The sequence below is a fragment of the Xiphophorus maculatus genome, chromosome 18 (genome assembly GCF_002775205.1).
Source record: "Xiphophorus maculatus strain JP 163 A chromosome 18, X_maculatus-5.0-male, whole genome shotgun sequence".
Lineage (NCBI taxonomy): Eukaryota > Metazoa > Chordata > Actinopteri > Cyprinodontiformes > Poeciliidae > Xiphophorus > Xiphophorus maculatus.
This window is the reverse complement of record NC_036460.1, coordinates 9,159,366-9,172,167: the sequence shown is the minus strand read 5'-3', so window position 1 is coordinate 9,172,167 and position 12,802 is coordinate 9,159,366. Positions and strand designations below refer to the sequence as shown.

The 12,802-nt window shown below is 37.3% G+C and overlaps 1 protein-coding gene across 8 annotated transcripts in view; it reads right to left on the bottom strand.

Moving 5' to 3' along the window:
• Positions 1-12,802, bottom strand: part of LOC102230709 (ubiquitin carboxyl-terminal hydrolase 2-like) — a 55,052-nt gene that overhangs the window by 3,323 nt on the left and 38,927 nt on the right. For 6 of the 8 annotated variants that reach the window (XM_023351160.1, XM_023351162.1, XM_023351163.1 and 3 more), the window contains 9 exons: positions 12,063-12,186; positions 11,723-11,834; positions 11,477-11,587; positions 9,057-9,121; positions 8,831-8,934; positions 8,570-8,650; positions 7,001-7,079; positions 6,740-6,844; positions 6,503-6,623 (listed from right to left, as the gene is read on the bottom strand). In XM_023351160.1, coding sequence (XP_023206928.1) covers positions 6,503-6,623; positions 6,740-6,844; positions 7,001-7,079; positions 8,570-8,650; positions 8,831-8,934; positions 9,057-9,121; positions 11,477-11,587; positions 11,723-11,834; positions 12,063-12,186 — 902 coding nt within the window. The remainder of the gene's footprint in view (positions 1-6,502; positions 6,624-6,739; positions 6,845-7,000; positions 7,080-8,569; positions 8,651-8,830; positions 8,935-9,056; positions 9,122-11,476; positions 11,588-11,722; positions 11,835-12,062; positions 12,187-12,802) is intronic. The other 2 variants (XM_023351164.1, XM_023351165.1) reach the window with 1 other exon arrangement.

The following is a 12,802-nucleotide window of genomic DNA, read 5'->3' as shown; positions in this document are numbered from 1 at the left end:
GAAGTTATTATGGACACTGAGTTGCGACACGTGCTATACGCTATGGTTCGTAGAAGAGTCTTAACGGGAAAGTAGGACGATGGCGACACGTGGTCTTTTAGTTTAAAAATAAATAAATAACTAAAAATAAAAATAACAGTTAAGTAAACTAAACTGGTACCAGAAAACAAAATTATTGGTTGTGGTTTGATTTTAGCATAACTTTGAGATCTCTCTTTTTAAACGTGCACGGGGAATTAAAAGGTTCCTGACGATTGGAGTTTAAAATTAATTAAATTGACACATGAAAATATGTTAATAAAACATTGGACAATTCCTGAAGCTTCAGTAAATTTCATATAAACTTTAGTAAAATTGATATAAATTACAGTAAAATTTGATAGAATAATGACCACAGACTGACACTTGGGGACTGATGAAATTCTGACTGACTATGAAACCTGGCCGGATGTGTGTTTTGTGTTTTCTGTAACATGTTTTGTGTTTTTGTATTGTGTTGCAATTCATGTTGGTGTGAGAGAGTGTGTGATTGGAGATAAAATACCACTGGGTATTTCATGTCATATAAAATACAGAGCAATTTTCTAGTGCTGTTATGTGGTGCAAAATTTCCAGTTTTTACAAACATCCTCTGTGTTAACTTGGACTAAATTATTAAATTAAGCGATAACAGCAGTAAAATGTGACCTGCAGTGTACAGTTTGGAAGGCGATTAAAGGATAGAATCTTGATAAAATACATCATCTGCACAAATTGAAAATAAATTATGGGTTCTGAGGTTGAATAAATAAATAAATAAAATAAGAAAGAATGAGCCAAGAATATGAGGTCACAGAGGATTCTAGAAATGCTGTCTTGGCAAATTAATAGTTAAATACATAAATATGGTGAATGGGTGAATAGATAAATACATAACTGATTAGGTACAGCAATCAAATAAATTAAATAAAAATTTATATAGACTTGAGAACTACATAGTGGATATAATGTTAATTATTCCTTCTAAGGCTGTGAAGGTAGTAGGAAAATGGAATAAATTACAATGAGTAAAATAGGACTTTTTTTTTTTTTTTCATGAGTTGAGGATAAGAAAAAACGAAGATTTTTAGAGAAACAGGCTCTAACTGTAAGAGGTAATTGTTCAGATAACAACAAACTGCAATATGCAACTGACTCTAGATATTTTCACAATCAGTCTTTTTCAAACAGACCAAAACTTTAAGATGGATAAAATATTGTTAAGTCTACAGGACTTACGGATAATTAGACAGGATAAATTAGAAGTCACTCTCTTGTTAAATAGAAATTGGTTAAATATAGAAATGTTTGCTAAAATTTACAAGATTTGTTGTTGAAGGATAACATTAAGTTTAAAATAACTTATTGGTTAATAAAACACATTATATGGAACTATTGTAGAGAATCAATATTAAACTGTAATAAGAGATGGTTAAATAGTGCCTATTGACAGACGAGGGGGCTGCAAATAAAATAAGAAAATTAAGGAAAATAAATAAATAGAACAAAACAAGAAGAAGCGACAAGTATGTTTATTTAGACATGAGACTAATGGAGCTCAAGGAGAAGTTATAACCCCATTCACAGAAGTTCAGCACGGGAGAACGGGCTACAGCTGTGCTGTAACCTCTACCCCCACTAGATTCAACTAATTAACATGTGAAGCCTCTTTGTATACCACTAATTTTAAGTGCGAAGCAACCTCTGCTCACAGAAGTTCAGCAAGGGAGCACCAGCAGCTGTAAGGCAAATTATACTCTCTCCCATCGTTTACAGTACTTCCTGACAAAATATCTGCATGTAAGTTCATTTTTAAAAGTAGGAGGAACTAAAACATATCTGATGATTCCAGTGCCAAAGCCTAATAAAGAATTAGGTGTTCCTCCTGAAATCCTTATCGGCTCTCTTCCTGCCATAAAATCAGCCCCTCCAAGAGGTGAGGGAGGGGTTTTATGGTGGGGTTATAGATTTGCTTTGTGCTCTGGCAGAAGACGTTGCTCGGATAAGTGTAGTGACTTTAAAAATACAACTTATAAACTTTAAAAATACAAAAGGATTTAATTTAATTTTTTCCTAAGGACCATAGAGATTGGCTGTTTAAATTTTAGGGTATTGTTTCACATTATAGATTATAGGAAGGAGTAGAGAGTCTTTTCTCATCACATAAAACAGGATTTTTGATGCAGTTTGGTTTCCTGGCTTTAGTGAAACATTTTCTCTTTAAAGTAGATAGTTTAAACAAGCAAATACATAGTGAGTAAGGAATAATGTGGAAGATGTTAAATATAAGTTTTTAGCGTCAAAACACTGAGTCGACTGTCACATGCTGACACTCTTGGTAATGATTTTCTGGTTTCCTCTCATATTACTTTATATATTGAGTAGTGAGTGGTTTAGATTTTATCTTTAAATTTGTTTTCATTAGTCTGACTTTTTATTTAGCTATTTGTGTCAGTTCTTTGTCTATTTGTTAAATATAACAAATTACTTTCTTTCTTTTGAGTCACCAGTTTCCTCTTGACCCGTTCGAAAGGGGAGGGGGAAATTTGGTCTTTAGTTTAATTTCTTTCATTTGTAGATTTAGTGATATACTGACCAGTATTTTAGGATTTTGTGTTTAAATTACCCCTTAGTGTGTTAATGGTCTGATCAGCCGTTATCTAAGTTCCCCTCATGTCTTATTAGGTCAGTTTGTGCTTACGTCGTTCTGTTATACCTGTGTTGTTTTTTGTTATGTTGATTTCAGTAGGGGCCCAATTTGTTATTTTTGGATTTTCTTTGTTAACTGTGTTTGAATTTTTTCTTCAACGTCTCTCTGGTTCGTTTATGCAAAACCTTCGCAGAGTCTTAATTGGTACACATGCTTTGTCAAACACTGCTGAAAATTTTTGAGAAGTTTTCTACAACGAATTATTTGATAATCATGAGAGTGAAATTGAATACTGAGTTTTAAAACTGTAATGTGAAATTTTTAAGGGAGAATAGTAATCTTGAAGGTTTAAGGCATGCTCTCATAAATTGTTCTGTTTGTTTTGAAATGTTTGCCTGTTAGGACGGGGGCAGCATTGAATATGGGTGGATTTTTTTTCTCAGCTAAAATAATAACCCTGTTTCATCAACATCGTTATTTCACATACTAGGAATAGTGATACATTAGTCAGTAATGTATCAAAGGGGGAGAAGATGTATGGGTTCATCTTTTATAATACTTAAACAAATTTTTGAGGAACATGTCTGATCTGTGCTACACATAAAAAGTGAAAGGAAAATATTCTCTGGTAATATATGTGCTTATTTTGAATGGATTTGAGTTGTTCTCCATTAAAAGATTTTCTGACAATGGGCTAACATATTTTGAGAAAATAGATAAATTTATAGTGATAATGAAGCATATTTTGGTTAATTAACTTGGGAAAATAATTATAGAAATTAAAATATTATTGTGTTAGCCATTTTCAGAGCATTAATTTAATGGAGCATGAATGTTTTAAGAAATGTTTTGACGAATCTGTTCTTGATTAAAGTTATCACTAATCACTAAAAGTACACAGGCGGGATTATAATGATTTTTCTAAACTTGATTTTGATTTTTTGATTTACATCCATTTAAAACGATTTTGAATAAAACTTTAAATTCGACGACAAGTAAAAGCCGAGGTAAAAATTGGTATATTTTGAAAATGTTTGGTTTTGTTAAGGCATACATTTACATTATAATTTCTCCAGGTCTAACTCTTTTGTATTTTGTTTAAGGAACGCATGTAGAATGATTTAGACAAACAACCAGTAAGATCTAGTTTGTTCTATAAAAGTAATTTAAATGGGACGGTTTAATTCACAGCGATTTTCATTTTTGATGGTAAATGTAAGCTTTACAACTACATTTTTAGGTTTTTGTGTTTGTTTTGTTTCGTTTGTTTGATCCTATTTTTACAAGATTGGTTTAAGAAAAGATCTGCATTTGTTTAATATTCTGGCAAAACGTTACTTTGGAAACATGTCTTTTGAAGCGGGTGATTACAAGGTTTTGCTGTTTTCCATCGGTTGGAGCTATAGTATATAATAATAGAAACGTAAATTGAAGGGATCACATCCACCATTTGATGAACAGAACTGGACAAAGTAGGAGATAAGGCCTCACGGGATGAGTTGCTCGTGGTTTTTGCACACGGATTGCCCTGGAGCTCCGAGCTCCAGGTGGGACTTTGGACTCTGTCACACAAGCTGTTGTCATGCGAGGCGGGGGTGGGGCTGCTTGGAGAAGCGGCTTCACACTTATTTCGAAGATAGCAGCCACAGAGTCGCGAGCGTTGGAGGATTCACTTGAACACACAGTGAATTGCAGATGTTTGTGTTAAATACACAAATGAATGATGCTTTTGAAAAATCTGATCTCTGTTTTGTCGTTTCAGTTTGGTTTCCTGGTGCCCTGTGGATGTGGTCTCATTCAAACTCTGCGTTCTTTGATAAAAAGGATTAAAATAATTTCCCCGGATGGAAAATAACAAGACAAATTTATTTTTAGGTGAAACCATCGTTTGATTATGCTGACAGTAATGCAGATGATATTAAAGAATGTTGTCAGTGTGTTTCTGATGCTAATGAAATTCATGTTGAAAACAAAATGTCTGTTTTAATAACCTGTGACAGGTCGTTTCCTAGGATCTAATTTCCTCACGAGGAGATTTCACTTTCTTTTTTGAAACTCACGGTTATATTGGCATAATAATCCAATTTTCAGTGAGCAACGGACGCTCAGGTGGGAGCCTGAGGTTTCTGACCGAAGAAGATCAAGCTGCAAGAGGATCATCATAAACTTTTATTGCGTGTTTTTCGTTCGTTGTGAACTCTGACAAGGACTGTCGTTTTGTTTTTTGCGCGCATTTTTTGAACAATTCCTGACGAAGACTTCATATTTTTTTTTTGAGAGACTGTCGATGGACATTTAAAAAAAAAAAAAAAAAAAAAACAGAAAAGACGTGCAGCAGATTGTAATTTTGTGTGTTTCTTGTTTCGATGGTTTGTAATTTTGTGATGAATGTTGTCTTTGAAGTTGCAGAGCATTTCTTACTAGTTTTTTTTTTATATGTATGTCCCTGCTTTATTTTTTATTGTATACTTTGGGTTTTTGGTTTGTCTTGTGTTTTGGTTGTATTGTGATAATTTTGTTTTATGATTTTACATTTTTAAGGATAAGTCTTTCTACACCTTGGGTTTTGTTTACAAAAGGGGATTGTATGTAATTAGGGTACGTCACTCTTTTGTCTTTGTATTTTTCGGTTTTTTCGTTTTTTATACATAGTTTTGGTTCGGTATTAGAAGGCTTACTCAATTTTTATTGAGGTCTTTTGAAAAAGACCTCAAAAGGGGGATTGCTAAGGAAAATGATTATTTAATGCTAAAAATACACTTAATCTTACAACATGTGTAAAGGGATAGCCAACACTTTATTTGGAACAGTTTTCTGTGGAGCATGGGGGAGCTCACAACAGCAGACATTCAAACAAAACAGGGCCTTTTCTTCCCCATTGACACAACAGAGCAATAAATTTGCATTCCAATGGGAGTGGGGGCTACGCAGGTGTCTGTGAAATCTCATCTTAGGACGTTTGGCTCCAGGGATCTTCCGTATCAGGCAGAGATGACCACGGGGTAGTCCGCCCTCTGCTTAGATAAAAAACAGGCACCTTTGCTATAAATCAGGAAGTCCCAACTTTCTTTGGGGGCCTGAGGGAGTTCTAATTGGACGAAGAACGGAGCGCCTTTTTTGCATATATTAAATAGGGAAACTCCTCTTCTGTTTAAAAACTCCAGGCCAGAAAACGGAGTTAGAGTTTTTTCCATCTTTTTACTCCACGTTGGGCGCCTTTGTCTGTCTTATGTGTTTTGTGTTTGTCTGTCTTCCCCTTGTGTGTTTTTATTTTCATGAGAAAATGCATATCTCTGTATCTCTGCAACTTTGTTGTCGATTGCTTTGTTTGAGATTAAAACTCCGTGATCTGTGACGTCAACACGTTTTGTTGTTGTTTCGTTTTTAGCAGCACGCGGTTGCAGGACGCTCGCGGAGAACCCCGCTCGCGACCCGGGCATTCAGGAGGAAAAGGAGAGCCATGCTTTTTCCAAAATTTAAGCTAACATGATAACTTTTCTCCTTAACACTGGATATTAACTCAAGCTGACGTTATCAGCAGGTCATTATCACGTCTGCTGATATTGTCCCTACTCAAATACCTAAGCCGAGGTAATTATAGATATTTAGACAAAAACGTGGGATATTTGTTTTCCAACCTAATCCTACTTTAAACTTCTCAATGACCTGTCAACCAAGTTCCCTGGTCTTCATGATGCTGTTAATTCACTATTAGTATCTAATATATTTCACAAAATAGCTGGACTGGTTCTCAAATTGTGCTTTCACTGCTGTATGTAGGAATGTTAAACTACAACCTGACAAATCTCTTCCTGCGTTGGTGTTCAAACCCACCTGGAGTCGTTAAAGGTGTACCATTCTCCCGAGCTGGGATTGCGACAATAGGCTGTGTAGTGACCTCCCATGGTTGTGCCTGAGTGGTTGGACACTGCATACAGGTTATATACTGCATTTGCTGCACAGAGGAAGAAAACAAAATAAAAGTTAGCCCAAAGGCTACCGACCACTTCAAACTAATATGGTGTCATGTTTAATATTATGAAGAATGGAATGAAAGGGGAAAGAGCTTACTGCTGTTTTCAGAGGCAAACTCTCGAAGGTCGAGGTCCTTCATGGGGAAGTTAACAAAGGTGGACAGTTTGCTGGTTCGTCGTGCCTCAGAGAAGCGTTTTAGGTCTGCAGTGGAGGAAGAGTCAAGGAGCAGTTCTTTTTGAATACCTGCTCCCACTGTCAGAAGACTTAAATACAACACACTTTCTCTGAATGATTAAACAAACTACTGGGTTTTTAGGCTTCCCACAGCAAAATGTACATGACAGAAGGAAAGGATACGCAGCACTAGAATCTTGGGGAACTTCTGTATTGTGAACTTCTTTGTGCACCTCCTCCTGGCTTTACATCTGTAGCATGTCTGCAGAGAGCAAACAGAGGAAGTTGAGTCACTAGCTACAAATAGCTGGAACAAGCAGCCACATAGCTGTTGGATCTAAAGGTGAAATGGAAACATAAACTAAGCTCTAAGAAAGTAAGTAATTACACTTTATATATATAGCCAGTCTCACAAGTTAGAAATCACAAAGTGTTTTACAAAATACAAGACATAAAAACACAGAAGACAAAACAGAGGGAGGGATAATACAGCATAAATCTGACATAAAATAAAATAACTTGAATAAAAAGCCCATCTGAATAAATGTGCCTTCAATTGCTTTTTAAAAGTATTAAGAGAATCAAAGTTAGAGCATTCCACAGTGTGGGCCCACGGGCCTAAAGGCTTCATCTCCTCTGGTCTTAAAATGAGTGTGTGGGAACATTAAAAACCTTTTACTGAAAGATATGAGGCTTCCAGTCCATCAGTTTTGCTCCATAAAAAAGGGAAATGAGCCTTTAAAACGTGCAGCATTCACCAAACGGAGCTAAAACAGAGTAAAAACTTTGAATGTGTGCAGCTAATGCACCTGCTGATATCAAAAATATTACAAAGGAGAAATTGCTTGGACAAGCTATGGTGAGGAGGTTGGTTCCTAATGGAGGACATCATATGAACTACTTGGTGTCCATCAGTGCAGCATTTTAAACTCATATCTGAATGCCACTGAAAACATTTTTATACTATTTCTGATAGATTTTCACTTTAAGAAAAGGCTAACTATTATGGTAAAATAATTCTGCTGCCGCATAGAAAATGCCTCAGGAATGGTACAGCAGCACCCCCTGCTGGTCTTTGTTTGCCAGTATAATTTGCTTATAACATTTGTTATATTGTTGATTTTATTAGATCTAAAACACATTTTGTGCAATTTTGTGTAATCAGTATTTTCTGTGTAAATACACATCAGCTTGTTTTGACGCATCATAGTTACTACTTCTGATTTTGTCCTGCATAAGACTTTCAGAACTTTCTTCCACTTGATTAATGAGTTTCTAACAAGAAATTAGTTCAACTCTAGTTCAGCCTTGATCTGAGTTTTCTTCAACAGTGAGTAATGGTAACCATGGATACTGATTAACCAGTCCACCTTCCAGACATAGGTGTCTTTATACGAGAATTGCTGAGACATACACACTGCACTCGGGTGATCTCCCTTCCACTCAATGTGAGACTACTACAACCAACTGGCTGGACATCTGTTGAATTACTTCACAAATTATATTACTGCATAAGTATTCACTTTAAATGGGGTGAATATTTAGGTAACTGTGATTTTCCTAATGTAGACATGGCAACTGGTTACATTTCTATTTCTGTCCGTTCAAAAATGTTCAAACAAATAAAAACATTGTGCTATAAATTCCGCTTTTCAGAAATACTTGTACAGAATATACCCGCACAATTTAAGACCAGGTCAATCATCACAAGATTAGATGGACCAACAGCCAGTCGTTGCTGTGGACACCTACCGGCTTCTCATCCCCATCGAGGACGTCCTCTTTGGTGAAGAGCCGCATGCAGTCCATCAGACTCACTTCGCCGTAGCCCTTCTGAGCACAAACACAGATGCATTCACATTAGCAAGCACCAAAACAAACGTAGGATAAAGCCCACAGAGCAAAGCACACAAAGAGAGAGAGAAACCAAAGAGTGTGTGTTAGGACTAGTAGATAGTAAAATAAGTCTCTGCTCTAAGGGATGTAGAAAATAGTGTGTTTGTGTTGTCTAACCTTTGCGATAGGCAGAGAAAGATCCCAAAAGGGATCGAACACAGTGGAGCAAAAGCCACAGTGGCTGCAGGTCAGGGAGCTCTTCAGCTGCCCCACAAACACATCTGGAACAGAAGAAAAGATGACAGCAAATAAACCCTGAGGTCAGGATTAACAAACAGGTCCAGCCTGCCAGAGATCACCTGACATGTCATCAGAAAAACAATAAATCCACTTTTTGACTCACCAACTATTTTACTATCCTCTCTTTCCAAATATTTACTCCACATCTTCTTCCCCTTTTCTTCATCTCTGTAAGTAGAATGGGTGAGAACTTATCAAACAATGTTGATTTATGATGGGAGCATGTTGGCAGAAACCTCATATATGATAAACATGAGGAGATATTTTCTTTGAGGTCCCTGGACAATAAATTATGGATGCAACAAGATATCAACACATGTATTTATTCAAAACAAGTCTTTTTCTGCTAGTTTGACTTTTTTATTTGTCTTTTGGTGATGCTGTGGGCCGACTGCGGAAAATTCTGTGGTCTGGCAGAAGGTCAAGCAGAGCGGAAGGCAGGAATCTCAACAAAGGGGATAAACAAAGATGTTAAGGGCTTCACACACTGTATTTACTTTAAACAAAGTAAATACAGTCCTCCTACGGATGCAGGAATCATGTTGGCAGTAATCAAAATCAGCTTTCATCTGTGTTTTTTTTGTAGATACTGCGAAATCCAATTATTCTCCTGGTCATTAAATGTTCTCCAATGCCCTTTGTGTTAGCAGTCCAGTACAAATGGGCAGACATATGATTGGATGCATAAATGAGGATAACTTTGTAATCCCTTACTTTTCTTTGTTTTTCAAAACTTCTACGTCAGAGAAGAACAGAGCAGCATATTTATCCTCATATGGTTTTTATTTCATTTAATTGTGGAATTGAATCAGAATTGACTAATATCAACATCATAAACTCAGAGCTAAAAAGAAAGCCAGAATCAGCCAATAAAACTCTGATGAGGTGCATCTGTAGCTGCTGCATAGATATGCACCTTAAGAAGTGCTTATCTGTGCACTTCTTAAACTTTCTGATGATCTAATTAAAACTTTTAGTATGAACAAATGGAAAGCGTCACGTCATGCTTATTAGTTTAACGTCAGCATTGCTTTACATCTTAAAAGTGATGCTTTGTGTTCAGCTGAAGCTCTGCTGACAGAAATAACAAGTATTGTTATTTCAAAGCTGCATAACAAGTGATGCAGAATCTAACAAGTGCACTGCCTGTGGAGAAACTGCTTGTTATCCATAGATAAACATGAACCCACAGGTGCAAGTTGAGGGATGCACCTGACTCAATGCATAGTGTTGATTAGGTGAACACATGGGACCTGACCTACTTTATCTCCAACATGTAGTTGACACAGTTCATTACTATGAGCGACATGTGAGGCTAATGAAGACTTTATGATTCATGTTATCTTGAGGCGCACCAATAAGGCTTTTTCATTGGCCGATACCAATTTCCTATTTTATTTAAGCCTTGACGTGCTGATGCTGACTTTCTTCAGATTCTGGTTGTCTTTGTTAGAACTCTAAATATGGCGTATTATGTGAGGAAAATGCGTCTTTCCTGTCATGTCAGCAAAGTTGCTGTTGTCAGATAAAGCCACTCCAAACATTCACCTTGCGGAGATGAATAACTTCATCAGCTCAGTGTGTCTGCACAATGCAGCATGAAAATAAGTAACATTATCTGGTTACTGCTGTGAGATTTGAATAGGACTTGTAGTATATGTGCACTACATTTGGTGCATGCCTATTGTAACTGGAGATCACAGGGTGTATGTTGCAGTATCATATGTTCACAGATTTTCCTATTCGCAGAGCTTTCTGTGGACGTGACTCCAAATTATTCATGGAATTTTTTTTTCATAGAGCTCATCTACAACATACCTAAAAGATGAAACTTGAAAAGCTGAAATAAATTGCTTTTAGACACGTCATTGGCTGGCGTTTGCAAAACAGCCAATCCCGAACCACAATTTATTTTCCTTGCTACTGATTGGCTGTTCCCCAGAGAACAGAAATAAGGAAGACTGTGGATGTAGGTTCTGTAGTAGTGCCAAGAAATGGGGTCTTTACCCAGGCAGGATACGAATATTTCAGTTTAGGTACTTGCCGTTATTTTAAAACCGAGTCCTCATAAAGTGGTCTTGGTTTCGAGTTTCAGGTTGCTCTTACAAGTACAAGTACTTAAAGCTGGTATTGGTCCACCACCAATCTAAGAGAGTTTCCAATGTATGTATTTAAGCATATTAAGGTATATTTGGTGTTTGAACTATTAAAATAGACAGTAATAAGCTTTCTGTTTTTGGGTCTCAAGTATTTGAGGTGGCTGTGGTCCCTAACCCTCACAAACCCTGGTGTCCCCTGAATCTAAACATATGCAGCAAACACATGTTCCTAAGGTTCTTTGTACTAAGTTTAAATTGAGGTTTTCAGCTTTGGTGCACAATGAATAGAGAAACAGAATCAGAATTTTCAACTATTTGTTCTCTCAGTTGTTGCTAGAAGCCGGTAAAAGGAAAATGGATGATTTTGATCACTTGCTGATTGGTCCTTCACTAATTTTGCACTTATGATTGTCTGTTTACTTACGGCAGGTGGTCAAAGTCCTCCATGGTGCCCCTCGGCCTCACAGTGACCCTGTTGACTTCGTTGTGCAGGCCGTCCAGCAGGAAGCGCAGGAACTCCTGAGCATCCTGTTGGCTGCAGCACACCAGCAACAATCTCTGTTACATACATTCCCTTTCTCATTAACATACAGAAATCCATCAGTGTGCTCCTGCATGTCTATCAATACAGCACAAAAACAAATAAGTATTATAAAGTAATGCAACATACTTGTATCCTACAAATCTGGGAGCGTATCTCTGGATCTGTGTTTTGAATTCAGACGGGCTGACCGCCTCGCTGCTGGTCGACGTCCACATGATCTGGATCAGCTTAGCAAATTCTACCAACACACAAATACTGACGTTAGTCACATGACAGAAAGAAAACATCCAATCACTGATAACTAATTTTGTCCTTTTTTAACTTTAGCACACCATCACAAAGACATTTTACCTCTTTGTTAAAAAAGTATCTACTTACACGCAGATCTAATTCAGAGCAAAACAGCTGCTGTGTGTGAGGAGCGTTTGTTCTGGACTCTAGGGGGCCTGTGTGACTCATGTCTCACCTTCCATGAGGGCTGTGTTGGTGCGGCTGTTGTTGTTAAGGTCTCTGCGGTGCGAGTTGTGCAGGCAGTAGTCACGCAGGCTCTGTGTGTTGCTCAGACACTGCAGGATACTGTTCATGAAACACTGTGGGGAAAACAGCAACATAAAACAGAGGAAAAGATGCCCAAAAATGTCTCTTTAGACACACTGATCACTTTTTATATCAGCATCATTTAATTTTACAGATTTTTCCGCATTGTGAAATGTTTCTGGAAAACAGCCCTGAACTGTTTAGCTCCCCCATCTCCCATCCTGTATAAAGACCTATCACACACATGGGAGCATTACAAGTGTGCAAACAGTTCCCATCATCTGCCTACGTAGGTCACGTGTGATTTGGTGAGATCAAACCAGCAAGAGAGTCAGCAAAAGATCAGAACATCTGATTGAGTTACAGAACACACTCTCCATTTATTTCAGGAGTTCTCTGTCTGCCCTGTTGCCTAGCAGAGACCGTGCCGACCCACCAGACAAACGGCTCCTAGAATTTACACAAGCAGGAATTTAGGACAACCCCAGTGAATCAGATAAAAAAGGCACGAGATAAAAACCATCATATCTCCCTGTTAAAGGGAAATCTGTCTCGTGAGGCTCTATCTAGTTGCTGTCAGTGTGCGACTTTGCCTGGAAAATTAAGTGTAAACTGCTATTATGAGCCCTGTTATTATGTGCTTTACGCTTAACACCATGTTGAGACTTT